The 27070-nt window shown below is 43.5% G+C and overlaps 1 protein-coding gene across 27 annotated transcripts in view; it reads right to left on the bottom strand.

Annotated features, from left to right (window-relative positions):
• Window positions 1-27070, bottom strand: part of CREB5 (cAMP responsive element binding protein 5) — a 397793-nt gene that overhangs the window by 106834 nt on the left and 263889 nt on the right. The window contains exon 1 of one of the 27 annotated variants that reach the window (XM_070264751.1): window positions 19954-20168. The exons of the other annotated variants lie outside the window; for them this stretch is intronic. Within the exon in view, the coding sequence (XP_070120852.1) occupies window positions 19954-20000 (47 nt within the window). The 5' untranslated portion in view covers window positions 20001-20168. Of the gene's footprint in view, window positions 1-19953; window positions 20169-27070 lie in introns of those variants that run through there. 27 annotated transcript variants of the gene reach the window in all.

The raw sequence follows: 27070 nt of genomic DNA, 5'->3' as shown, positions 1-27070 counted from the left end.
AACGCCTGAACAGTTTGGCTTTAGCCATGGGTCAGACTTAAAGACATGAAGAGATGGTTTTCAATTAGCCAATAACTTCTCAGTTGCATCAATTATTCATAAAGCTACACTTAGAAAAGGCAAGTAAATGTATACCAAAAGACATAAAAGAAAAGACGATTTTGAACGCAGGCTCAAATAAATGATAGATATCTGGCTGGTTGGAGAAAAAAATTTCTTTATAGAGACATATCACTAAGTAAAATTTCTTCCTGTTTGTGAGTTGTTAATAAGCTTCCTCCTTGCTTCGTAAGGACAAATAAGTAGCCCTCTGATTATGAGCCTTGCCATTTACATGTGATTGCTGCTTGCATTCATTCACCAGAAATGAATAATTCATGAAAACATTCACTAACACACTTGCCTGGACGTTCTGTAGAGGCAGCGAGCTCTCTGAGCTTCCAGACACCCCCCCCCCCCACCTAACTCTACCTCAGAAATGCTGTTTTGGTTTCTTCTGGACTCTCAACTTGTCAGTCATCATATTTGAATGAGTAATTTGTGGTGGAATCCACGCCCTGAACAATCCTCCAATACCTGTGTTCGAAATATACAGCTTAATTTTGCAGCAGAAGAACGAAAGCTCCAACTGCAAAAGACTTCAGCGAAGACAGAGGAGCTCGGGAAAAGATCATCTGGGCATCCTTTACTCATCCTTGCATTTTGCAAGGCTCCCCACTAGGTCACCCTCACTAATGTCTTTATCTAACCTCTTCTTGAATCTCAAGGCAGGGTCTCTTAGGCAGTTTTCAAATACCTCTCCTGGGAGACCAAATTTATGACACTCTCCACCTCGCCACTTGCCAGGATTATTTCAGCTCTTTCGGAGGAGGCGCTAGAAATGATTAGCTCCACAGATACACTGGCAGGAGAGGAGATGTGTCAGTGGTACAGAAGGAGTGGCTTAGGGCAGCTGTGACAACATGCATGGACTATGCAACCTTAGGCCGCTAAAAGCCTGATTTCTCAAGTTCTGTTCTTAATGATAAAGTAACAGAAATGCTGAGAGGGTAATTTCCTCTCCAAGGAAACAGACAAGGAAAGAGGCATTGCCTCAAGGCTTAGCAAACTCCTCATTAGGTTACATCCTAACAGACAGCTGCATATTCTAAGCCATGACTGTAATCAAATAACCAAAAACTATAGGATAGGGTGTGAGATCCTCAGAAATCCTTGTCAGGTAGGGGCTGAGTATCACGGGTGGAGGGAGCTGGGGAAGGCATGGAGAACATGGAGAAAATTCCGAAGAAGAACAGAAAAATACTGAAAGCCCAGAGAGAAGACCTAAATGGAAAAACAAAAGAAACGAGAAGACTGGGCAATGATGATAATGATCTTCAAGTTTCCAAATTACTGTATTCAGAGAAGGGTGACCAGTTAACTTTCAAACCCAGCTGAAGCAGAAGAGTAACAATCATGAAACAGCAGCACATGAGATTTTAAGTCAGAAGAAAGACTATCTCCCAAGAAGGAATAGTGTAAAACAATGAAATGGCTTACTAAGGTTCTGGAATTTCCTCTTATTAGGCTCTTCAAAAATAAATTCGTCCTCGTCTGGCATGGTTTCTGGGGAGGAGGAGCACGGGCAGACCTCTCACAGTGCTAAATTAGGTCCATTATTTTCACTTATTCCAGTCAGAGTGGCTGACAGAAATGATAGAGAGAATGCTGGCTGCCATCATTAACCAGTAAATCGAATAAAGCAGCCTTGTGTGGCTGACAAGGCACAGGCTTTGGGCCGCCTGCTGGCTCTGCCACAGACCACGAATGTGTAATCTGCACAAGTTACTTAACGTCTCTGTTTTCTCGTCAGCAAAAACAGGGCTATAACACCCACTTCGTAGATATGGCATGAGGATGGTTTGATAATCATGTATGAGAATATTTTGCGTGTGCTTGGCCCTCGGAAGATGATCAATGTATATTCTATTCAAGAAATAATTAATCTATTTTAGAAAATAAAAATTATTCCTAGTGTCATTTTAAAATACAAATTAAAGGTGTATTGGTCTAAATTTCAGGGTCAAGTAGTTTGGGAAAAAGATCCAGAAACACTGAGCCTCCCTGAAGGCTCTTGGTCTTTTCTTTTACTGTGAGCCCTGGTGTATCCTGCTCTATCACCTTCTCCGGGAAGCCTCCTCTGATTTCTCCAGGCCAGGCTGGTCCCCGATATGCGCTCTCACAGCATGTACCAGTCTCTCCCCTAGACTGGAGGGAGAGTATCATAGAGTACCAAGCTTGGCACACAGTAGTAGCCTTGTAGGGGTTTGTTGAATGACTTAACAAGGTTACCTCATTGTATGTGGCCTCTCATTTCTTGGCAGCAGTACCCCCAGGACACATCCATGTCAGGCCTCTTTTTAAGGGTCATGATAACTTGAAACACTATCTTGACAGGACAGCCAAATTATCATTGACTTGAGCAAGGGGGGTTGTGGGAGGGGTGGAGTTTCTAGGGAACTCATATGTCTTCCTTGTGCAACCTTCCCTGAGCTACCTTTCAAGTTCTCCCACTTTGTAGGAGCACTTATCATGAAGCTAAATTGATATTAATCCGAAACACTTAATAAAAGAATAGCAATAAATGTCATAATAACGATACTTGGCATTTACTTTGCACTTTGCATCCAAGGATCTCAAAGGGCTTTTTAAGTCAGGCTTTGTTATCTTCAAAGCTACTCATGGGCTGGACACACAAGCAAAGAAGCCACTGTGTACACATCGCTTAACAACGGGGACGCATTCTGAGAAATGCGTCATCAGATTTCGTCATTGTGCGAATATCACAGAGTGTAAGACACAAACCTACATGGTCTAACCTACTACACATCTAGGCCATGTGGTACTAATCTTATGAGACCACCATTGTACGTGTGGTCCGTCAATGACCCAAACGTCATTATGTGGCACAAGTCTGTACAGCTTCCCTGTGGTTCTATCACTAGGTTCTGAGATTGAGACAGTGGCCAAACTATGTGCCTAAACAGACTCACTGCACACAAACACCCACAGACATCTACATGCTACAAAAGTCATATGAAAGACTTTTGATCCCAAACACACTTTTGTCTGTATTGGCTGGGTCAAACCTCGGAACACAGGTTCGCATTGTGATAGACTTGCTTTATTATATTTCTTTCAACCTCCTTCTCAGCGTATTCATAAGCACCACTGGAACATCTGGGTCTGGTCCTTAAAGGCACAGAGTTGTAAAGGGCTTATTTTTCCTTTAAGTTCATTCTGAAGGAAATTTTGTTTAGGCTTAAATGATTAGTTAAAAACCACACGGGGGTTTATACATAGAGCATCTCTTCCAGGGCACTTTTCCCTTCCCTGGTGGCCTTGCATTTTGCCAAAGAGAGTGACTTGCTCAGTTTCCCACATGATTCCCCAGACAGTCCTCTTCCTACTCCCAAACAAATGTGGTATTTGGGGTTTCAAGTTTAAAGTGTAATTTGGTATCATTTCAGATGTCTTCCTACAGCTTAATAAACATCTTTCCCAGAGGAACTCGGGGTCTGATTTTAATTTGTGGTAGGGTTATGGGCACAGTAAATGTCAATTTTAGCTATCGACAGTAAGTCCCTACTAGAAATAGAAATGGAAAGTGACTGACACGCCACATTACGCTTGCTCACAGAGGTTGACTGCTCCCCAGGAAATCCCTTCCCTGCTCATTGTCAGCGGCTTGGTTTCTCCTCAGGCCCCTGAAACTCAGTCGCTCACCAGAACAGAAGACTGAATATATTGTCTCAGGATGTGTCAATCTGAAGATCAAAAAAGGATAAAAATAACTGAGCCCTTCACCAGATGGCTTTGAGTCTGAATACCCCAGTAAGGGTGTCACTGCCTCAACCACTGGTTTGCCTGGGGATCTTGGTCTGTGTTCTCAAGACCTCTGAGTTTTCATGTCTTCATGTATAAAATAAAGTGGCTGAGCCAAGAATCTTCAAGGACCTTTTCAACTCTAAAGTTACATGACTAGATATGACCAAGAAAGGGTAACCTGACTTACAGAGAGGCCCAGAACTATTTACGTTGGGGAAGCAGGGCATCATCAGTTATGAGTGGGTTTTCCTCAAAGCTGAGGACAAATGGGTAACTGACCACTGGCCTCTGTTAAGACATTCTCATTCCTGGAACAAAAGGCAGGTTGCAAAGTTCCCTGAGTGCAAGCAATATTCAGCAAAGTAAGGCAGGAACCAGGAGTCCTGAGAGGTAGGGAGGGGGTAGTTTCTTCTCACATATGAACAATGATCCTTTTAATTAGCATGAAATAAAAGTTTCACTCTGTGCACTAGAGTTAGTCATTTATTATGAAACAGAACATCCTTTAGGAGAGGGAAGACAGGGAAGACAGATAAGCAGTTCTATCTTTTCAGGATGTTGCCATCAGGTCCACTGAGACTGGGTCTAAACTGGTAATTTTGAAAATAACAAAAGTCCTCCAACTCCGTGAGTTGCCAGGAAAAGCATTTTCACTACTGAGTAGTAAATTCTACCTGAGCCCACCTGCTGAAGAGCTAAGACAACATTCCCTAAGTGCCTATGTTGAGCCCTATGGAGGATCCTGTCCGTGGTGCCTGGGATGGTTAATTTTGTGTATCAACTTGACTGGGCCATGAGATGGCCAGATATCTCGTTAACCATGATTTCTTGGCGTGTCTCTGAGGGTGTGTTTCTAGAATACATCAGCATCTGAATTGGTGAACTGGGTAAAGCAGACTGCCCTCCTCAGGGTGAGTGGGCATCATCCAACCTGTTGAGGGTCTGAGGAGAACAAAAAGGGGAAGGAAGGTTGAATTCTCTCTCTCTGCCTAACTGATTGAGCTGGGACATCAGTCTTCTCCTGCCCCTAGCCTGGGACTTAACACCATCAGCGCTCCTGGTGCTCAGGCCTTTGGGCATGGACTCAAATTTGCACTACCGGCTTTCCCAGGTCTCCAGCTGGCAGACAGCTGATCATGGGCCTTCTCAGCCTCCATAACTGATGTGAGCCAATTCCTTATAATAAATCTTTATATATGTAATATATATAATATATATATAAAGTAAATATATATACGTATATATATATATATTCATGTCCTATTGGTTTTGTTTCCCTAGAGAACTCTGACTTATACAGTGCCTTATCTTTAGATCCTTTTCCCTATAAAGTGTCCTATATTTCCTTACGTATACTTGATAGCAGTGAAATCCAGGCATTAACTTTGACATCCCTCATCCTCTACTTCCAATCATTCATCAAGTTCTATCCACTTCACCCTCAAAATAGACCTGGAATTCATCCACTTGGCTCCAACCCCACTGCCAAGATCTTAGTCCAAAACACCGTCTTCTCTCACTTGGGTCTTCCAGCAGTTTCTACCTCCAGTTTTGCTCTTTTCCAACACAATCTCTGCATTGCAGGTAGAATGATCTTCATGAACCAACAATCTAATCACGATGTTTCACTGCTCAACATTGGCTTTCCCCTGCATTTAGGATTTAGTAAAATCATCCTTTAACTGTTCAACCTCTTTGATATCTGTAGCACTACTTTCTCACCTGACTGGATGTTTTGTCCACTCTGGCTTTCATTCACTTCCTAGAATGTGCCAAGCTCTTTCCTACCCCAGGGCTTTAATACATGCCATCACCTTTGCCCGGAACGCTTAGCCATCTGCTCTTTTGTTGACCAACTCTTATTCATATTTTATGTCCCAGTTTAATATCACTTTCTTAAAATTTTGTCTGACCCCAATTCAGAGGTGCCTCTAATTTAGAAGGTTGTGTAGCTCTGTGTATTTTTCCTTTGTGCTGTTTCTAATAATATGTTTGTAGGTATGGTTATTTATTTGGTGGCAATCTCTCCCATTGGACTCACACCTCCCTGATGGCAGGGGCTATGTAGCTTTTGACTGCCAGAGGTAAAGTCATTCTGATTTCTCTTGACCATTGGGAAAATCTGTGCTTACTTTCTGGAATATTCTACTCCATTTGGATGGTAGAGAAAGGAGAATACTATAACAAAGCTGGAAAGGTTTCTAGAAGTTAAGAGGATTGATCCAACATAAGTGAGTACCAGGGTATTCGCCTACATGTTATTAGTAATAGATCTTTCTGTCTTTCTGAAGCTTGAGGCTAGTTCTCTTCACAAGCGCAGAAGCAAAAATGCCAAATGGAACTGTTCATTCCAGGGTTTATCATTTTTGCTTTAGGTTAATGCTGAAGCATTCAACTGCTCTTATAACAGTTAAGTGTTTTTCATTTTTGCCAATAGTTTCAATTGTTGAAGCTCTCCAAAGGGTCAAAAATGCTAACTTTCATGTGAGATTCCCAAGTATAAAATATATATGCCAACCAAATCTCTATAGAATAGGTCATGAAGGGGCCGGCCCCATGGCCGAGTGACTACGTTTGTGCGCTCCGCTGCAGGCGGCCCAGTGTTTCGTCGGTTCGAATCCTGGGCACGGACATGGCACCGCTCATCAAGCCATGCTGGGATGGTGTCCCACATGCCACAACTAGAAGGACCCACAACTAAGAATATACAACTATGTACCGGGGGGCTTTGGGGAGAAAAAGGAAAAAAAATAAAATCTTTAAAATAGGGCATGAAGCACTATAGTTATAAGTGCCTTGGACTGCTTTCCTTATAAGGCAGAAAATTGAAAAAAAGATCTTCTGTTTTTTACTCAAAAACAAAGCAAACAAAATCAATGATTTCAAAGTCCAGTATGGCTGAGAGAATCCATTTCCTTAATATGGAATGAGCTCCGGAGTGGTAGGGCAGGGTGGACATACAAGAATGGCTGTCTACTGCAGACTTCTGGCAAACTCTTCGGCCTATTGGTCCACAGCCAGTGTTTTTCTTCATAAATGAATTCCACATCTTTATTAAGTTAAGTATTTCTTTTTTTTTATTATTTGAAACATACTTTAAATATTTTGTTTTATGACGTCCTGGAAATTGATACAATTCCTTCCAGATCAAGGAAAATGGAAAAATCAATTACATTTTTTTTTTTACATTGAGAGTGATTACACAAAAATTATGCCCCAATTTATCCATGACTATGACTATCACTTGACGTCATGTATGAACAACTCAAGACAGCCAGAATTAAAGGTGTGCTCCTGATTAGATGAATCAGTGATTTTCACAGAAAAGCCGTAAATGATTATTAAATAGAAATATACCCCCAGTGTGAGTTGATCTGTAGAAGACTATGTAGGAAGAATTATAGATTTTAAATTACAATTAACCTTTTATAAGAAAAACTGCAAGAACAAACCAAAACACCTCCAAAGCCTGCCGTGAGTTTCTAATGATCCTTTACACAAACAAGTTACAGTTCATAATCCAGAGAACGAACCTTATGAAAATGAATTTTATCTGACACGGATGGAATTTCAAAGTTGGCCCATTTACAGATGAGTTAATTGGCTTCATCCAAAAATGGAGGAATTTTTAGGGCCATTTAAAACATGAGAATCGTCACTTGAGAATGCAGACAAGGGCTCGGGAAAGAAATGAAGCCCAGCCCTTAGCAGAAACTAGAGTTACTTTCCTCACTCTTCAAAACCAAGTTCTCAAAACCTCCTAATGGGTTTCACTGTTTTCTTTCCAGTGCTTATCATAATCAGGAACCACACATTTGCATCCCTAATGGACCCTTTTCAAAAGTGTGTTGACATTTCAGTAGGTTGTGAATAGCTCTTAATGCTTCTCTCCATTTGGTCAGGTGCCCACAAATCACCATATATGGGTCTCAACCTATAGACTGTCTGCTTTACTCACTTTACTCACGGTGGTTGTTTTTTAATCCCTGGGAACCTATCTTAATTATACTCTTAAAAAAGTGAAAACTCAGAAGTCAGATGACTCAGAAAATGAGCATCTAGCTGGATATTCACACACAGGGCAACATCTTAACTATTTCTGTGAACTCAGGCACCAGTCAAAGTATCATCCCTTGTGTGGTAAAGTCACTTTTTTTGAGCTTCTATTTTTATCAAAAGGAAATAGGTATAAATAAGACCATCAAGATAAACATAGGTTAGAGGAGAAAGCTGAAATCAAGCAAGGAGCTCATCACCTGAGCAAAAACTCCACTGCATTTTACTCCTTGAATTTCCTCAGGGACTACGAGCCCAGAGGGCCTGCGGAGGGGCAATTTCAGTCCCACCAACTTCTTGTGGCTTCAGTAAAAATGGGATCCAACAGAAACAGAACTAAAATTATTTTTTAAGGTTTTTTTTTTAAACATTTACTCAGCTCCTGCTATGTTTCAGGAACAGTGCTGGGAGCCCAGAGTGAATAATAGATCATCCATGCTCGTAAGAAATTCATCATCTATTAGGGGAAACAGACAAGGCATGGAAGTCAGCACAGAGTGTAATGGGAGAAGCTCCCCCAGGCGATATCTAACACCCTGGGTGTTTCAGGGGAGGGGTCGTAGAAGAGGAGACACATGAATTACTCCAGGAAAGATGAGAAGTTAGCCCTGCACTGCATGTGCACACACTTGTGTGTGTGTTCCTGCACATGTGTGTGTGTGAGTGAGGGAGAGGGGATACTGGTGGTAGGGGTTCCAAGTCAAGTTAACCATCTGTGCAAGGCAGGTCGTGAACACAGGCCAAGAAGATATTAAATAATTACTGGTTGTTCATAGCTTAACATGAGATGAGAACAATCTCTTTGGATGATAACCACCCCTATCTAGAAATACATGCTATCTGATGTGCATCCCATTCAGGCTGATCCCCTTGTAGATGTCAAACTGGAAATTACATACATTTAGAATTTTTTAAACTGATTTTCCAGTATTTCACGTAGGTGGCTGAGTTACAAACTAAGAGAATCATTTGATAGACTGTACTACACAAATCTGATCCTTTTTGAATTAGAGGGCAATGGAATAAAAGGGAGAGAGAGATTCGGGGTAGGTGGAAGGGGGGCACTGGGAGCTCTGGGCAGGCATTCATTGTTTTTGAAAATCAAAGGAGCCCTTCTTGGCCCTATTTATACTACATTAAGCTGCTTTGGAAAAGGTAAAAATGGAGCCAGAATCTGGCCCTGCTTTTTCTGATTCTAAAGTCTTTTCCAAGACAGAAAGTTGGTATAATTGAGTTTTCTCTCCAGTATTTCTAGTTTTCATTTATTTCTCACTTTGAGCTCAATAAATACAGACAGGCATGAATTGAGGGGGGAGGGGGTTATATTTTAACAATCACTGTTATGTAGTATTTCATTGGAGGTACTGACAGTACTTTTCTGTGTTTCTTGAGACTTTTGGGTACTCCTTTTACAATGAATTAATTTTGGTTCCTGGAAAAGAAGGTCTTTACCTCAAAGCACTGTGTCAGATGCTGTGCTAACGATATAATAAATAGATTTTCCCATTATTTCCAGCAGGAGATTAAAACAGATAGATTTAAAGATAGCTTTTTCTTGGGTCTGCATTGACTTGAAACCTCTGAAAAGTACATTGTCGTCCCCTGGTTTCTAAATTGATATTGGCAGTCATTGAATGCACTCTTTCTTTCAAAGGAAAAGGAAGAAAGGAAGGAAGGAAGCAGGCAAGCAACACTTGGTCATCCTGGTTTAAATATGAAAATGAAACAGGGGCCTGAGAAAAGGTAGCTGCACAGAGTAAACAGCCCGGCCCAAGGCTTCTCCTCCAGACTCTTTCCCTCACTTGCTGTGTGCAGCTCCCTCAAAACCCACTCCTTCCGTGCTTTTGCATATGAAAAATGAGGCCGTAAAACTGTCAGCCGGCTTTTGTCAAGAATAGCTGTAAAAAATAATTGGAGGGCATTGAATACATAAGATGCACAACTCTCATATGATAATCAGTCCATGGGTCCTTAAATATGTCGCTCCTGAGTTTCCTCATCCCAGCAAGAATTCTGAAGTGGGGAGAAGGTCGAATATAGCTTATTAAATAAAGAAGCTATAACAAAATTCAAGTTTCTAAGACCATTTCCAGCAACTTGAAAACCTCAAACCCTGCCTCCATAATATATAGCATTTCCACACTGCGGCTGTTTTAATATACCAATGAATATTTTTCCTCCAATCTGTTTGCTTTTAGTGGCCTTTTTTTTTTTTCCATCTCCAAAGAGGTTGGCGTTATAATGTCAGACAAATGACTAGAATAACCGTGCATTGCTCTAGACACCAGTGAATAAAATATATCAAATACTGCATATCCCTAGTGTGTATTATTCCACTTAGAAAATGGTATAATTGACTTTGGATAGTATAGGGGAAAAAATCCAAGTATTTTTGAGTTGTGGGGTTATTTTCTAGTTCTCTTAGCCCTATAAAAGCTTTTTTGCGGGGAGCGGGGAGGTACTGAAGGAGAGCTGAGAAAATGGCTAAACCCCACAGGCCTTTTTTCTTGTCATAAAGTTGTTGTCAAAAAGATTCGCTATTATGTCTGGGATGGGTGAACTCCATGGCATTTTGCGTTCAGTAAAAACGTCTCAAACCATTTTTCAAACATTTTGAGGTTTGGCAAAAACCTGAAATCCATCTTGCCAAGCACTTTCCCCCCTTAATTCTTAAACCCATGTGTCTTTCAAGGGAAATTTAATCCGTATGTTTCTGATTCATTTACACTTAACTCATCAAAATGGTGTTTTGTAAGAGCTATTTGATGTTCAAGAAGTCTTATGAGCTTCTCTTTTTATAAGTCTGAAAAGCCTTTCTTTCTGAGAACCAGAAAATTGTATTTTACCAGCTGTAGGCCAAATGAGTTGAGCTATGTTAAAAACCAAGAACCTGCTGAATTTAGGAGGCAAGAAAATAGCAGACACAATGACATAAATAAACGTCCTCACATGTCTGCCTGCTCCTACATCTACTGAAGCCTTTCAAACTTGTCCTCTCCCCGAAGAAGTCTATCCCACGAGGCCTGAGAACAAGCCATAAAGCTGAAGCGGGAAAGCACCATGGTCCCAGAGCACAAATTCCCATTGATTCTGGAGGTTCCCCATTGAGACTCCTAGCTCAGAATTAGTGAAAGTAAGACCTGGTGTGTTTCATCAGATAAATCTGTTATCTAGGAAATAAAATAATAATCAAATGCCAGAACTGGAAGGGACGTACGCAATTTCTAGTGCAGTACTATTCGGATTGTGTTTGAAGGAGTCCTGGGAGGAGGTGGGGATGTGAGTTGAGGGAGGGGCCGTGGGCCAGTCGGGGCTGTGTTTTCCATATTGGGCTTCCACAGAAGAAGATTTTAAGGAAATACTCTAAGGGTAAATTTGAAAACAAAGACCTTAATTTTATACGCAGACACTGAGGTCCGAGGAAGGAATCTTGGAGTTGGGCAGAGCTGGCAACACGACGCAGGTCTCCCGACCCTTGTCCAGCTCTCCCTCGACCTCTTTGCTATGCTAATGCTTTTCAAACTCTGGTTGCAGTTGATTAGTGGATCAATGAGGGAGAAATTGGTGAAATCAGTTTAATCTGACATGACCAGTATTTTAGAAAAATGGATAGAATATAAGATATCCAAGAACGTTATACACAGTAAAGATTAAGCATTGTTTCATCGAACTGTATAATACACACACACCTACGCAAACATACATTTGTAAGTATATTGGGCTGCAATATAAAATATTTCTTTCTGTTGTTCATATCAAAATAGAAAAAAGCTTCAAAACCGCTTTACCATATAGAAAACCATGTTTCCTTTACTGGTGGTTCAGCCAACAGCAGTTTTCAGGTTGCCTCGTTAAAGACCACGTGGCTGGAAAGACCCGACATGGCACTTCCGCCTCATGGAGGAAATCACTGGCTTATTTCACCAAAGGTGGCTTAACACACAGATTGGGAGAAATGGACAAAGAACAAATGCGTGATGGGGTGGGGGCGGAGGGAAGGAGGGACAACAAACACCTAGCTGAGAAAAGAAGGGGTCACGTTCATCTTAATCCGATTTACAAATGGTAAGAGTGATTTCCAACTTGCATACAGTGCAACTATACAGTGGAAGATCCAGACATATTAGCACCAGCATATTTCCAAAGTGCAGTTTTCGAGCACTTAACAATCATTAATTAGTTAGAAATATCTTTTCAAGGTCAGGAGGCACAATAGTTCATCTCCACACAACGGAGCCTTGGAGACTTCGGGGAAACCGAATTGTATAGCACCTGGATAATTGCTGTGGGAAGATTAATTGGGTTAACTGGCTGTGAAGAATCTTGTGATAAAGCATTATGAAAAAATGCTGCCCCTGTCGTCGCACTGTTAGATGTCAGAGCCCTCGTGCTTTGTGCCTAACAGCTGAAAGCTGCCTCTATGGGAAAGGATGCAAAGTCATTAAAACAACTATGAATTACCCTTTGCTCTCTTTTTTCAGAATTATAATGAAGTGACAAGTTTTCTGTGGTCACAAAGTGCCCCAGTCTCTTTGGGATTAAAGTGCGAAGTGGGGGCTGTATTGGGAATTGTGGTCTAAAACCATTCCCTAGGTGGGGAGGAAGAGGGAGGAAGCAGTGAGTTGCCGAGCCCAGAGGTCACATCCTGCAGGTGGGTGGGTGCTGGTTCTGGGGCGGCTTCCAAGCTCTGTCCTCATCGGACATGCACTCAGTGTAGCGAGGGCTGGTGCAGGGGGAGGGAGGAACAGGGAGAGTGGTGGGAAGCAGAGAGAGCCTGGACGTTCACCCCATTTCATTTATGGCCCAGGCACAGCACGCCCCACCCACTAACTAGACTCCAGGGAGCTCTGGCTGGAGGCAGAAAGTAAGCTATCTTGTCCGCCTCCCCATCCCTCCCTCCAGACTAGAGGGTGGAGTCTTTGCACAGCCAGGTGTCTTAATGACTCCTAGCTTCTCAAAGCTTGCTGGTCACTCCGCAGTGCCCCATACATTTCTAAGTTTGTCTCTGCACTCTCCCCACCACACCATCCCTAGGAGCCAGAACTCAAAAGAGGGCTGAGATGCACACACTTGAGCAAGAAGATGGAGTTCCTCGCACCAGGAAGCCCAATAGCCTGGCAGGGAGGAAATGTGCTCCTCACTGCAGCAGAGCCAGGTCCTGGCCCTGCCACCAAGTAGCTTTATGATATCAGATAATTTGTCATATTTTGGGGTGGGCTCAATTTCAGAATCTGTAAGATGAACAGTTTGGGCTGAAGGACCTCTAAGGTTCCCGCTTCATCAATGCACTTAGAATTATAAGATTATTATTCTACTGCTAAGGAAGTTCTGGAGGGTGAGAATAAAGCCAAGTCAAATGACATTCCTTGTGACCTGTACACTGGAGCTTCCTCTTTGCTTTGGATGGAAGGAAATGGCAAAAAAGCAGCCATGTACTGAGCTATGCAAGATCTGAATTAGGAAAAATAATTTGGCTATAGCGAGGCCACTGAGTAATCTGTATTAGGGTGGATGCTGGCTAGAGCAAACTAAAGGCGAAAACGCAACTCAAGTAATTTACATCCACATTTAGACTAAATGGGTTTATTATAATTGCTGTTATTATGATTAATTCCAAAGGAATTAAAGGAGATCAGCCCTTTATTGTAGAGTGTTGCTGAGCTGACTGAAGTATTATGATAAATAAAAAGGTCAAGAAGAGGCAGATGCAAAAGAAAAATTGCTTTATGCCATCTAAAAAAGAAATCTACTAGATACTTAACTAAAAGGGTGAAAAAAACACTCAGCTCTTCGTGGCGCTGAAGTAAACTGCTTTAAAGTGAGATCTTAAACCTCATTTTCTGGCCAATGAAGAAGAGATGGTTACAGACAATAGAGCCAGTGTTACGATTCTCTCATCCTGCTCTCACTCTTACCCGCATTCTGTGACTCAGTTTACCTTTCTTGGAAGGAATTGCTAGCTGATAGTATTTCTCTCTACATTACTGATGCCCAAAATATACCATTATCCAGACTTCCAAAAGAGTCAACTGGCGCCATTGTTAAATAACTAACATTTACTGAACATTTGCTATGCTAAGTGCATTATAGTCATTATCTCATGGATTCCATTTCATAGATGAAGTAAGAAACTTTTCATAGATGCATAGATGAATCTCAGAAACTTTCAACAGACTGTCAAAAATCACAAAGCTTGCAAGTGGCAAAGCCAGAGTTTGAACACAGATCTCTCTGACTCCAAAACAATTCACAGGGCACATCACACGGGCCATACTGATTTCCAATAAACAGGCTCCACCTTTGCAAAGGAGCTTGCTTTGGAGACCTTCCTTTAGCAGTGATATGGGCCCTACTGAGGGTAGAGAGGGAGAGCCAAGTAGGCAGCCAGGCACACAAGGCTACAAGGGGCCCAGGTGGCCTCGCTGCCATGTCAGCACATGTGTCCAGCTCAACATGACTTTGATTCTTTAAAGACTTTTGATATACAAGAAAAAAAAGTTCACACGCTCCTAAAACACAGTAACTCATGGCAGGCATTCCTGTTTATACAACACAGCCTCTTGGTCCCATTTTCCATCTCCCATTAAGATGAGTGATTGAGTCTATACATTAATAGACACCTTGGCTTTCATCTGGAGCCTTATTATTGTTTTTTCCAGGCTTTGCTTTTTTGGACACATCCAGTTCTATTTCAGTCATTCAGACAGTAAAGAAAAAAGTTATACAGTAGAATTCAATTTTTGGTATCACGTGGAGGAAAGGAAGACTTTGCTGATAGCTAGATGGGTCTTGGCTATTGTATAACTCCTGTCGCACTCTCCCTAATCATTGCAAACTATTGATTCTTCTTGGGTGCAGCGTGCCTTCATCAATCATTAAATAAGCTCTCCTGCCAGGGTAGGTACAGGAAGCAAAGATGTATGGACTTCTTATAAAGTGTATGTGTACTATGTAGTGGACTTTAGAGCGCTAAGTCAAGTCAATTTCAGTTTTCAAGGATGTAAGTAGTCAAGGAATTGCTGTTGTTGCAACCAAAACTCATGAAATACACACTCCTGAAAGCTCCAAGCCTTAGCATACAATTTAACCAGACTAGCAAAGTCTGTTTAAAAATCACAAACTTAAGTTTGGACCATAGAATTTTTATTGGCCTGGCCCACCTTTATCAATGCCGCCCATTTTCCTTCCTCCTCTGGGCTATTCCCCACATCCCTGCGCTATGACCGCCTGCTCAGGTACTTGCACATACATCTTTCTGCAATCCAATGCAAAAGGAGCCCCCCTCGAAGGTCAGAGGCCCATGGAAACCCAACAAAAAGAGAACAGAAAGGAGAAGCCAGTGTTGAATCCGCTGCTGCTTTTTTTAAGTGCATTCCAGATTTGCCCACACTACTTTCTGTCAGGCACGTGACAGCACTCACTCTCAATCCACACTAATTTCTACCTCTTCATGTTGACCTGGCCTTCCTGACCAATGCATGCTAAGTAAAATCCAAGACAACGCTTTTATCACGCAGCTTAAGACAGCCTGGGGCCCATTTCCAACACCGACTTGGGGATTCTAGGATGGAACCCTTGATGTAAGTCTTGGGCCCCGTCACTGTTCTATAATTCTACCAACTTCACCACCATCACACTTTTCCACTTGCCACTTTGGAAATGCCCTTCTCTTCAATCTCCAAAACACCATTTTTACCACCAGAAATGCTACTCGAGAGGAGGTGGCAAGCTTAAAAGGTAGCCTCACCCAACTACAGATTTGCATCACACACATATGTTTTTGCAAATTTAAGCTTCTCTTAGTCAGCCAGGGATGGAATCCAGTTCTCACGACTGAATTCACTCACCTCCATTTCACTTCATTTTCCCATTCACAAAGCCACAGCTGAGCATGAATGGGGACACAAGGGTCTTTTTTCCAACCTGCATTGTTTTCACCTCTGCCTCCATTCAGGTCACTGGAAATTTGGCAGGTTTTATTCGTACTAGTCCTCACCTCCCTTTAAACAGAATGGTACTTTTCTTTTTGTTTCTAGTACCTGATGTGATCTCAGACCTGCCTGATTTTCCGAATAAAAGGAACCATAACAGAAGAGAGGCTGGAGAAGGAAAAAGCCTGAGTGATGCTGCCAAGAAGATACCCAGTTAGAGTCTGAAGTCAGTCATGTGCAGAGACCTCTGCCAGGACAATCCTTACTGACATCCTCACCATAGCAGCGGCGAAGACTTATTTCCTGTGATCTTACTGTATGCCGGGGGCCTCAAAACGGATCTCCACCCCTCACAACTCCACATGGTAGGTATGGTTATCCTCACTTTACGAAGAAGATAGAAACCATGGCACAGTGAGGTTAAGTGGCTTGTCAAAGTCACACAACTAGTAAGTGGAAGGGTGATTTGAATCCAAGCCTTTGACCCCAAAGGTCATGCTCTTTTCAGGAGACCTCATGCTACTTCTCTGCTCAATAGATGCCTGACTCCCCAGTGTCATCTCCTTTCTTCATGCCACAGATGTGTCCACCAGGGGCGAGGTGGAAGGGCAAAAGGAACAGTGCCGAGTTCTACACTGGCCTATGGTTAAGCTTAGGCATAGACAGATGGCATTCCTCTGCTCTGGGCCTGGCATACACAGGGAATAGATTTGTGCCTCTTCTGTTGTGCCATCAAAGCCCTGCCTCCCCCTTCACCTGCTAACATGGAGGCATGGCCCCAGGGACCCCCATGGAGGGCAAAACTGCCACTCAGACCATGCCCCAAGGGAATGTAAAACATGGACAATGTCACCAAGATTCCCCATGGACAAGCACAGCCATTAGGCCCCTGACAACCATGACGGTGGTGGAAAGTTTGTCAGTGATGGCAAGCTAGACTTAGCGTGTGCTTAGAGTCCAGTGTGGGCTGGACTCAAGGGGTTAGAGCTCGTGTGAGCTATGGCAAGTCTGCCTCTCACTTTTCACATCAATAAAAACAACATACATACAGACAAATGAATACAAGGAAAACTAGGAAAAGATGAATGAGAGAAGTGGATTGTAGCAATGTCAATGTCCTGGTTGTGATATTTACCATAGATTTGTAAGATGTTACCACTGGGGGAAGCTGGGTAAAGGGTACACAGGATCTCTGCGTCATTTCTTACAAATTCTTGTAAGCCTACGATTATCACCAAAATCTCAATCAAAAAACAACCCAAAATAAAAACTCCAAACAAAACAATAATCCAATCGCCCAGCTGATGATTCTTACCCTTCAGGGTTACTGCGGGATGAAGTGAGGTAATGTAAGTCTGACCTAGGATCACTGCTGGGCTCAGGCTCCTTGCCTGGCCTCTCTGTCAGTCAGAGCAGGACATTTCTGATTATGGGTGAACAACTTGGAGCCAAGTCAACATAAATTGTAATGCTCTAAAAAAAGAAATCATGCCCTCTTTATTCCTGAAGAGTCTCAAGCACAGATTTGGCACTCATCAAACTTTGCACAATGACTAATAACCTTCGCCAGTGGTTTCGTTTCAGCTCTGGGTAATTTTTCCCCCCGGATAGGCATAGTTGTGGTCCTTCCCTATGCACGATTAAGCTAGGTCCATAAATACATACTTTACAATAAGGCTACTACCCAGGAATTTGACCGAAGAATAGGGATATTGTTTGGGAAAATAATCTTTCTAACAAGCACATATAGTTTTGCTTTTCATGTTCTTTGAAGGTTTTAAAATGCAGCCTTCAATCGCATCTAAAAACTTGAGTTTATGTTAAAATTACAGAAACATCTCAAGGAGTCATGCAATCTTTTGGGAGAATAAATTCATTACAAATACTGTTCTGAATCATATGAGCAAATGAAGCATAAATGGCTCCTGTATTTTTAACACCATTTTATGCATCTGTGGGACTTGCAGGACCTTTTAGAAAAGTTTACTGAATTGGTAAATTCTCTTCCACTATTTTGCCACTATTTCCAGCAGATTCATCTAGGCAATTTATCTCTCATCGAGGGCTCCTTACAGGTAGCATTTGATAATTAAGAATTTCACAAAAGGAATCTTCATGCCAAAAAGCAAAACCAAAAGCCAGCCTTCAAAGTGGGAAAAGACATGCTCCTCTTCCCCCTCCCCCATTCATTTCTTTTAAGGCACTAATTCATCTCCAATCCAAATGTACTTTTCTCTGAAAAGCTATGTCAAATACCTTTTAGCAAAACTTGTACAGAACATGGACACCGACACAGAACTTTCGAACCAGAAGGGACTTCAGAGATCATCTCAGACAGGTTCCACTCGTGGGGGAGGGGCTTATAGCCCACCTTGTCTGCTCCGTCATTATAAAATGAAGCCCAGATGCTTTAAAGGACTTGCTCAAGGTCACCAGGATTAGCACTCAGGCCTCTTGACCTCTACCACACTATGCTGTTTCTTCCAAAAATTACCTTTGGCTTCCCTCCCCCTTCCATCTCTGCCCAAAAAGGAGAGGGGAGAACATCCATAAAAAGTCATGAGTAATTATATCCAAAACATACCTTAAATAAATAAACCTCAACACCTTTCTGGTATGTGCCCCATGCCTCAGTATGCATCTAGCTGTGTGATGACCAAGACTGAAATGAGCCAGAGAAGTTTTGGAGCAGCCAAGAGTCAGATTGCTCTCTCATTGGGCTGACTGTCTAGCTGTAGAGGGCTTCAGTTCACAACTATCTCATAATGCTGGCTGCTTTCAGAAAGCATTAAGCCCAGGCAGTGCATCACAGCACTAAATATATTTTATGAAACACACAGAAATGTGGTAATAATTTTCAAAATGTAAAAGTCTCTGAGTACACTAGATCCTTAAAGTATCAAGAACATCATCATTTGTCCCTCTCTCCATTTATTTCCCGTGAATTCCTTACTCTCAAATAGTTGTTTCTAGACAAATCAATCGAGAACTTTTCATCCTCTCTCCCACAAGCTCAGAATATCATCTTGAAATTAATTAAAGAACATAAAGGTCTTAAAGATAGCACCGCATTAAGTGAATTGACGTGAAACAACAGAAAGTTAAAAGTCTCGAGTAAATGCACAATCGCTGTTAACATGGGCTGTAATAATAGGTGAAAGAATGTAGCTACTCCTGAGGATCATCATATTGTACTTTAAAAACCCAAAGTATATTCTTACTAATAAACGCAATAGCACAACTCTTCGCACTCAGCACAACGCGCCAAATAGTTTTCTCCGCATTTGCAATTCACCAGTTACACTCCCAAAGCCACCCCCCAACTCCCACCGCCACTTCGCTTCGACCTTTAGGAAAAGACAACGGTTTTGAGCCATTTAAGAAAGAGGGAGAGACAATCCTGATGGAAAATAATACACAGCTGTGATAATATCATATCTTTTTAAATACCATAATATAGTTTTACTTTTAATAATAAAAGATAAAAAAGGGGCGTCTGTGAATAATTAGAGATTGCAGTCTGAAGCCAGTTAGAGTCACTGCAATTGATAATAAACTGAAAACCCCTTGAGAGCAGGTAAATGCTTTGCAACCCTGACCCCCTTGCTCTCACATTACTTAACTACCCTGTGGTTCTTGCATTACATCACCATTCAAGCGATTGGTTCCTGCATTTTAACTCTCTCCCTGTCTCCTCCGATTAGGAGCGACACCGCAGCAAAGAAACTTCGCCGAGTTTGCTCTTTCTCGCTTCGCTTTTTATGTGTGGCCTTTTTGCTTCTGTCGCTCTGGCTTGCTCTGCTTTTTTTTTTTTTTTTTCCCTGCCCAACCCGGCCTCGGTTCAACTCATTCAGGTCGCTGTACTAGAACAAAAACTCTTATCAAAGTGAAAAGAATGCGTCTTCGGGACAAGAAGAGGAGCGGTGGGGCTGGGGAAAGAGGAGAAGGAGGAAGAGGAGAAACAAAGACGGGCAGAAGGGAAAGATGAGGAAGAGAAAGAAAAGGAGGAGGAGGAGGACGAAGACTCAAGAAAAGAAGGGGGTAGGGGCCAAAAAAAATCTATAAAATCAGAAAAAAGAAAATAAAATTAAAAACAAACCTCATGGACATCACTGAGGCTGAATTCCCTCCTGAGGTGCAGAACATGAGAGCTCTGGAATGAGTGTGTGTGGAATTTGAGCCAAAGCTTAACTAGCCTGAGTGAGTCATATCCTTCCCACTTGATTCCAGGCCAAGCGATGATGTAATGCGCTGGCCCTTCTCTTGCGCCTAGCTCTGGCTCTCTCCCTCCGGCTCGCTCGCTCTCTTTCTCCTGGGCTCGCCCTCCTCCCCCTTCTCCTTTTTAGCTCAGTGCTGGTGAAGTCACCATTTAAATCTGGCAGAACTGAAGCAAAAACTTCAATGTAACCAAAACAGCCCCAGGCTGAGTTCCAGACTCGGGGAGCCTTAGTGGTGCAATTGCCCTTAGAAACGAGTAAACAGGGGGGAAACAGTGCCGCCTGGGGATGGCCCAACAGCTGCCTCGGACTCAGAGGGACCCAGAGGGACTGGGAGTTCTGTGGGCAGGGGTCCACGGGTTCCAATTTTTTAAAAAATGCTGGTTTGAACAAAAAATGCCCATGTGTATGCAGAAAAGGAAGTAACAATGGAGACACACGTAGAGATGGGTGAGAGCAGGTTGGAAGGATGGAGCATGAACACCCAAGACAGGTTACTAGCTCAGGCTCTCATTCAGAACCAGGTGACATGGTTTCCACTGCCCTCGGCCCTTTTTTCCTGGAGCTGGATAGGATTTTCTGTTGCTGGATGCCAACCACCAGCCCTCCAGAGATTTCTCGTGTCTGACCTCCCTGTCAGCAAGGGCAAACCCACTGCTTGGCCAAGCACGCGCCTGCGTCCGGAGCCATCAAGAGCTGGGAAATCACAGTGGCCAGACTGGTCGCACTTTCAGGCGTGGAAGGGAGAAGGTCCCTTGTTGCAAACACAACGCTTGTCTTTCTGAGATTCGCACTCCACTCCCAGGTGAGTCGTCCGAAGAAGAGGGAATTAAAATAGGTTCATCCTCAAAGTGAAGACAGCTATCCCATTCCTCCTTTTGCTGGGGGGAGCACTGGTGCGGGTGGGGCTGTCTGTGAGTTTAAAAGGATACAGGGAGAACAAACAGTATGTGTGTCTCTTTTTTAATTACAGAGTGAGGAAAAACAGCCTGGGGATGGGAGGGGGGGAGTCAAACATTATCCTTCACAAATGACAGTGAAGCCCTTTTAATTGTGGAATTCTACCCCTCGCTTCACACCCCTCCTGCTCAGGACTTTACCTAGAACAGTCCAGACACTTGGCTGCCTTGTTAGCAGGGCTTTTTAACTCTATCTTCTCTCCAGTCCTCTCTTCCCCTCACCCTCAACGCCTCCTTTGAAAAGAAAAAAAAAGGAATTTAAAAAAATGGGAAGTTCACTAAATTTTTTTTTAATACCACAAAAGCAGAAGAAAGGCATGGGGTTGCAATTTTTTTTTCTTCAAAAATAATCATAGCTTTTGCCAGTCTATTGCCTCCCATGGCTTTTGCGATCAGTGAATCAGGGAGGTGACACAAACATTTGTCTCCTTACATGTTGCCAAAGCAGAGAAGAGGCCGACTTCTAAGCTCTGCTCTCAGGGAAATCTCCTAGCTTATTAAAGATATCTGCTCCTAGGGGACAGGACTGTTAATCTGAGTTCCTTGGAATTTAAATCACAGCTTCAGTGAACACTGCCACTCAGGGCGACGAGTTAAAAAGCCAGGTTTGCCCAACAGTCTGCCTGACCCTGGGGGCTGGGCTGGGGAAGAGCTTTCTCCAGAAGTCTGCCCTGGAGCATGACATCCCCAATTGACGCTGATGCCACAGGGGCTCCAGTGACACCTTTATCAAAGTAGGCAGCTCTGAATTAGAGGTGATCAGCTGTAATTACAGCTGGCGCCACTGAAGCTCGTGGCCTGACAGCGGCAAATGTGGTTGTTATAAAGTTTGGTCCACCATGTCAGTGGCCTGTATAACTCACTTAGTCTGACTCGCCAAACAGCTATTGATTTTTCTTCTGATGCAGGGGATAAATAAAACAAAATCTTCAGTCGCTCCTACAAGCCTTTCCACTTCAAGGCAGGTTGACAAGATTTTATATAAACTACTTTCTCCTTTTTATAAGAGCCATTGATCATGTTGGTGAGTATAAAGCTAGGGACTTTCCTTTCTCTACTCCCCACAACTCGCCTTAGTTTTCATGTTTCAGTGTTTTCTTTATGTTATTATTTTAGGCATATCAAAATGGATATGTGGTCGAGTTTTCCAAATTGACATCTTCCTGTAACCTCAATGAGAAAATGCTCTCTTTAAGATTTTTCCTAGATCACGACACAGGGGCTGGGATAAACTGCTAGATAGTGGGCTGCTGCATTTTTTTTTTTTTTTCTCACTGAAGTAGGTAAAAGGGATCCTGTGCTGTAGGTAGAGATTACGTAAAGGCATCTTTCCTGCGCCTTCCTTGGAAAGTAACAAAGGGGACGACAGCTTTGGCCAAAGCCAGACACGGACCCCTCCTGAGACACATCAGCATCTCTGCTCCTGCCAGGAGGAATGGGCCCAGAGGTTTCCAGGTGGTGAGAGTGCCTCTGATGAGGGAGTGATGACTGGCCGGCCAGTGGATTTGGTGCTTCTAGAACCCAGCCAAACTCTGAGGGCCCTGTACCTGATGAGGATGCCACTCAGCTGACAATGTGCCAGGACACACTGACATTCCGATAAAACTTCTTTGGAGTGCTGGCCTGAGGTGGAATCAATTTCAGAGTTCAAAGCCGTCTGAGTATTTACATTTGCACTTGCCAGTCGGAACATAAGTCTCCCCCCTGCCATTCCAAATCAGGCATTTTCACCGGCTGCTGGGTTTCCCCCAACTTGAAAAGAAACCCTGCTTTCCCATTTTCCTTCCTGTGAGCCGCTAATGATAGAGAATATCCTGTTCCCAAAAGGAAATTCCCCTCCGACTCCAGAGCTTCCTTTTTCACCCATTTGGTCCTCTCGTCGCCTCTCCCCCGCAGCCCCTTCACGTCCTCGCTGCTCTTCTGAAGAAGGGGGGGGTTTGCAGATAGGAGTTGTAAGATGCCGTAATTCCATCGGGAGCCTTCTTAGAAGTAGCCCCCAGCCAACAGGCTGGGCCTCCAGATTAGCTGGCTTGCTCAGGAATGCTTACAACACCCTGCTTTCGGAACGTGTCATCCTTGGGGAGAGGGTGGTGGGTATCGCGCAGCTGTTCGGTGTAACTCACTCACATACTCCCAGCTCCTGATGAAATGTTCGGCTCCGAAGAAGTGGAAACCTCTGAGATTTGAGCTCAGAGTTCAGAACGCGTTTGGACCATCTCCAAAACAGCCCACCAGAAAAGGCACAGCTTGGATTGCAGGACTGAAGTGCGCAACAGCCGACTAACGTAAACTTTGTGTGCCTGGCTGAATTCTGAGCTCACACACATTATGCAAACACACAGCAAATAGAAGAAACGATCACCATCCTTCCTAGAGAGAGCTGATTTGTATTTTTTCTTTTAGGTTTGAATTTATTCTCCTCAAGGAAAAGCATATCATCTGCTTTCAGACGTTGTTTTTAAAATTTAACCCATGATTTCTACAGTCCCAGTGGAGTTTGAGGGGCCAGATAATTTCAGAGTTAAATAAGCCGTAATGACTATCACATGTACCCAGCCATAAACCTAGTATTAAAAATTATTCAGAAAAAAGTGGCATCTCTTCCTTTTTTAATTTACAATAACCATCCAGGTGGTTTTCTAAGGCCTCCTTTGCAAATTGCTTCCAGCGAACCTTCCGGTCACAGACCACTGCACACCCACGTGGTGTCATTCAGCGTTCCCTTCAACTTGGGTGTCCCGTGCTTTCACAGTGGACAGCGGCTGAGGGGCTGTCTGGGTGAGCCTGTGCAGCAGGCATCCTCAACGCGGTGCGAGCGGGATTCACTGGTGTGCATGGTTGGGCCTGCTAGCGCCAGCTTCCAGCACTCCCAGGGAGGGAGAAAGCAAGAGAGTCGGCAGTCCTTAGTTACTTCTGTCTTGTACCTTCTACAACCCCTGTATCCCAGCCCCGTCATCAAGTACCCTCAGACAACTTGCTGGCCCTTCTTGTGTCAAAACCTATTTGTAATGTTCTGAAGTGGCAATGTTGAATGTGATTCAGACAAAAGAATGAATTTCTAAGGATGGAGGCGTCAGGAAGACTTAGAGGTAGGTATCGAGAGGTTATAAGAGCGCTTTGATCAGTCCTAAAACAGTATCATCAATTCTGCCTATTCATAGTGGGTTTTTTCTAACTTCTCCCTCTTTAAAATGGGTACGTCATTGTATCATTTGAGCCTATCGCAATGTCTGAGAGGCAGGTGACACTCAATGAATGTTAGTCAAGCAAATGAATGAGTCAATGAATGGATAAACTCCTCAGCTCAGGCATTACATTTTCCATGAAGACTTTGCTGGACAACCAGGCTGGGGTAGGAGCGTCCACTTCTCTGGGCTCCTGTGGCACCTGGACCAGATTCTATGCCAGCAAGAAACCGCAGTTAGGGAAAGTACGCATTTCCGTGCCTGTCTTCCTCAGGAGTCGTCAGCTTCTTCAGGGCACAGACTGGGCTTATCCATCTCAGCACCTTTAGCGCCTAGCAAGCGTCTGACTCACACACAGCAGGTCGTCAAAAAATGTGACTGAACCGGCAGTGGTGGCAGCACAGGTCACTCATGCTCAGTCTTCCCTGAATATTTTCCAGCCTAAAAGTCCTTTTTCCCTTTTGCGTTCTTACTCACACATTTTCTGTGGCTTCCTTAAGATCTGGAGCCTGGAATAATGAGAGAATCCTAGGAAATCTACCAGTTGGCCTCTCCACCCCTGCACGATGCCATTTTTTCTTGAAGGGTCTTAGATTCCTCTTGCTCCCCTTTGCCTGGATTCACATGGCAGCGATGCAGAATGAGCAGCCTGAGGTTTTTATCGGAGCAGCTGACGCTAGACTGCTCTCACCAGCGTCCTACATGAAGCATCCAGGGGAACTGATCCCGGAGGGGAGAGGAACGGATACTCTCCTATTGGTTGGAGTACTTCTCGCATGGTTGCTAAGGCATCCTAAAGAAAGGGAGACTGCCACCAGGACCTATTCATCTCCCCAAAACAGTGGTGTCCGTTCTAACCAGCAGTCCCTACAACTCAGGGTTGGGACTATAGGAAGAACAAAACAAAAAACTGTGGAGGACAACAGGTTTGAACATTTGCAGGTAGAAGTATACACAGGATTGGAGCCTAATGGCGTCACCAGACTGCACTGAATTCATGTTCTGGTGTTGAGTGGAGCCAGGACATGGCAGGGTAGCCGAACGGGACCAGCTGAGGAGACATCCTGCTCAGCAGAGGTGGGTGACTGAGGAAGCGAGAGAGAGAGGCCTCTACTGCAGGCTCTGGGCATAGCCTTAGTTAAGAGAGTTAATCTACCAAATTCCCACTGTCCCGTTAGACAAAATGTGACTGGGCCAGTCTAGAGCGAAGCAAATGCGGTGCCTAGGGTGCAAAATTTAAGGAGGTGCTCACTCTTGGGGGCGTGCAGGTGCAGGGTGGCAATTACCCAAGCCTGAGAGTGAGCGTCTCCTTAAATGTGGGGCTGTGGGCGCACCCCGTGCCTCCTCTAGTCCAGGCCCTGGGTGACGAAGACTTCCTGCTCTCTGTATACTTCACAAGCCCCTGCAGACTAGTAAAATGACATCGGAAGAAGCTCTGCGTCCCCTTGGCCAGCTGTGGGGAAGGGGGTGATGCCTGCAATGGACTGGACTTTTCCTTGGAAGCATCACTTTCATTAATCTTCCCTTTTTCTCGATTTCATGTCCTTCAGCTTGCCATTCTATTTTTTTCCCCACTATACTTGTTGCTTGTGTGAAACATCAAGATTATGGCATTCTCTATCCTCTCCGTTAGAATTTGTGGAAATTGATTTTTTTTTTTTTTTGCTGAGGAAGATTTGCCCTGAGTTAACATCTGTGCCAATCTTCCTCTATTTTGTATGTGGGTCGCCATGGTGTAGGTCCATGCTCGGGAACCAAACCTGGGCTGCCAAAGTAGAGTGCACCAAATTTAACCACTAGGCCACAGGGCCAGCCCCTAGAATTTGTGGAAATTGATATTTTTTTCCTTGTTTTGTAGCTATCATATATGTCTTATTATCAAATATATGTACACATGTATATAATATATATACTTGTGTATACATTGACATATATACATACATACATAATATATGTATGTGTATATATGTGTGTGTGTGTGTATATATATGCCAACATATGTCATCATTAGCCAACATTTATTGAGTACATATTCTGTGCTGTGCATTGTGTTAGGTGTCCCACAGATGTTAATTCTTTTAATCATCTCAGTAGCACTATGAAGCAGGCACTTTCATTATCCCCATTTTATGGATGATGGATTTAGTAACCTGCTGAAATGCCACAGTGGAGCTGAGACTTGAACTAAAAGTTGTCTGATGCCACAGTCAGGGATGTGACTGATGCCTCATTCTTTCCTATCAGTGCACTAACACCTTCCGTAACCCTGGGTTCATCTGTGTGTCCAGAAGCAAGCAGTGTTCTGCGCCTTGGCAATCAGGATGGGAAATATGGGTCTTATGAGCATCATGATTCTGACCAGAGAGATTTTCCAAAGCGGAGGTTTGCAGTAGAGGCAGGGAAGAACGGAGCCTTTTTACAGCATGGCATCAAAATGTCAGAAATGTAGGCCACCTCTCTCAGGTGACAAGCTGGCACTGCCTGCCTCACTCACCTGGCGTTCACCACATCTCTGTCACCCCCTGAAATCCCATCAGGGGCCACTCCCCCGAACCCAAACTGCAAAGCTCACAACTAAGGCTTTCGTGGTGTCCTCCTGCCGCTCGTTTCTGAAGCTCCTTCTTTCTCGGTGAGCCTCCCCTTTCACGTGGAGGAAAATGTGCGCCTGCCAGAACTTGACCATCATTTGCTGAGAATTCAGATCTGGAATGTTATCCCTTTGCGTATTATAAATTCAAACCATCGGGGTGTCTGCTTTCTGGATGTTTGCCCCCAAATACTTTGCAGTTGCACAAAAAAGTTTTCTGAAAAAGATTACTTCCTTGTTTAGATAACAGCCCTGAAAATATACTCTC

Source organism: Equus caballus, chromosome 4 (genome assembly GCF_041296265.1).
Source record: "Equus caballus isolate H_3958 breed thoroughbred chromosome 4, TB-T2T, whole genome shotgun sequence".
Lineage (NCBI taxonomy): Eukaryota > Metazoa > Chordata > Mammalia > Perissodactyla > Equidae > Equus > Equus caballus.
This window is presented reverse-complemented; position numbering and strand designations above follow the sequence as displayed.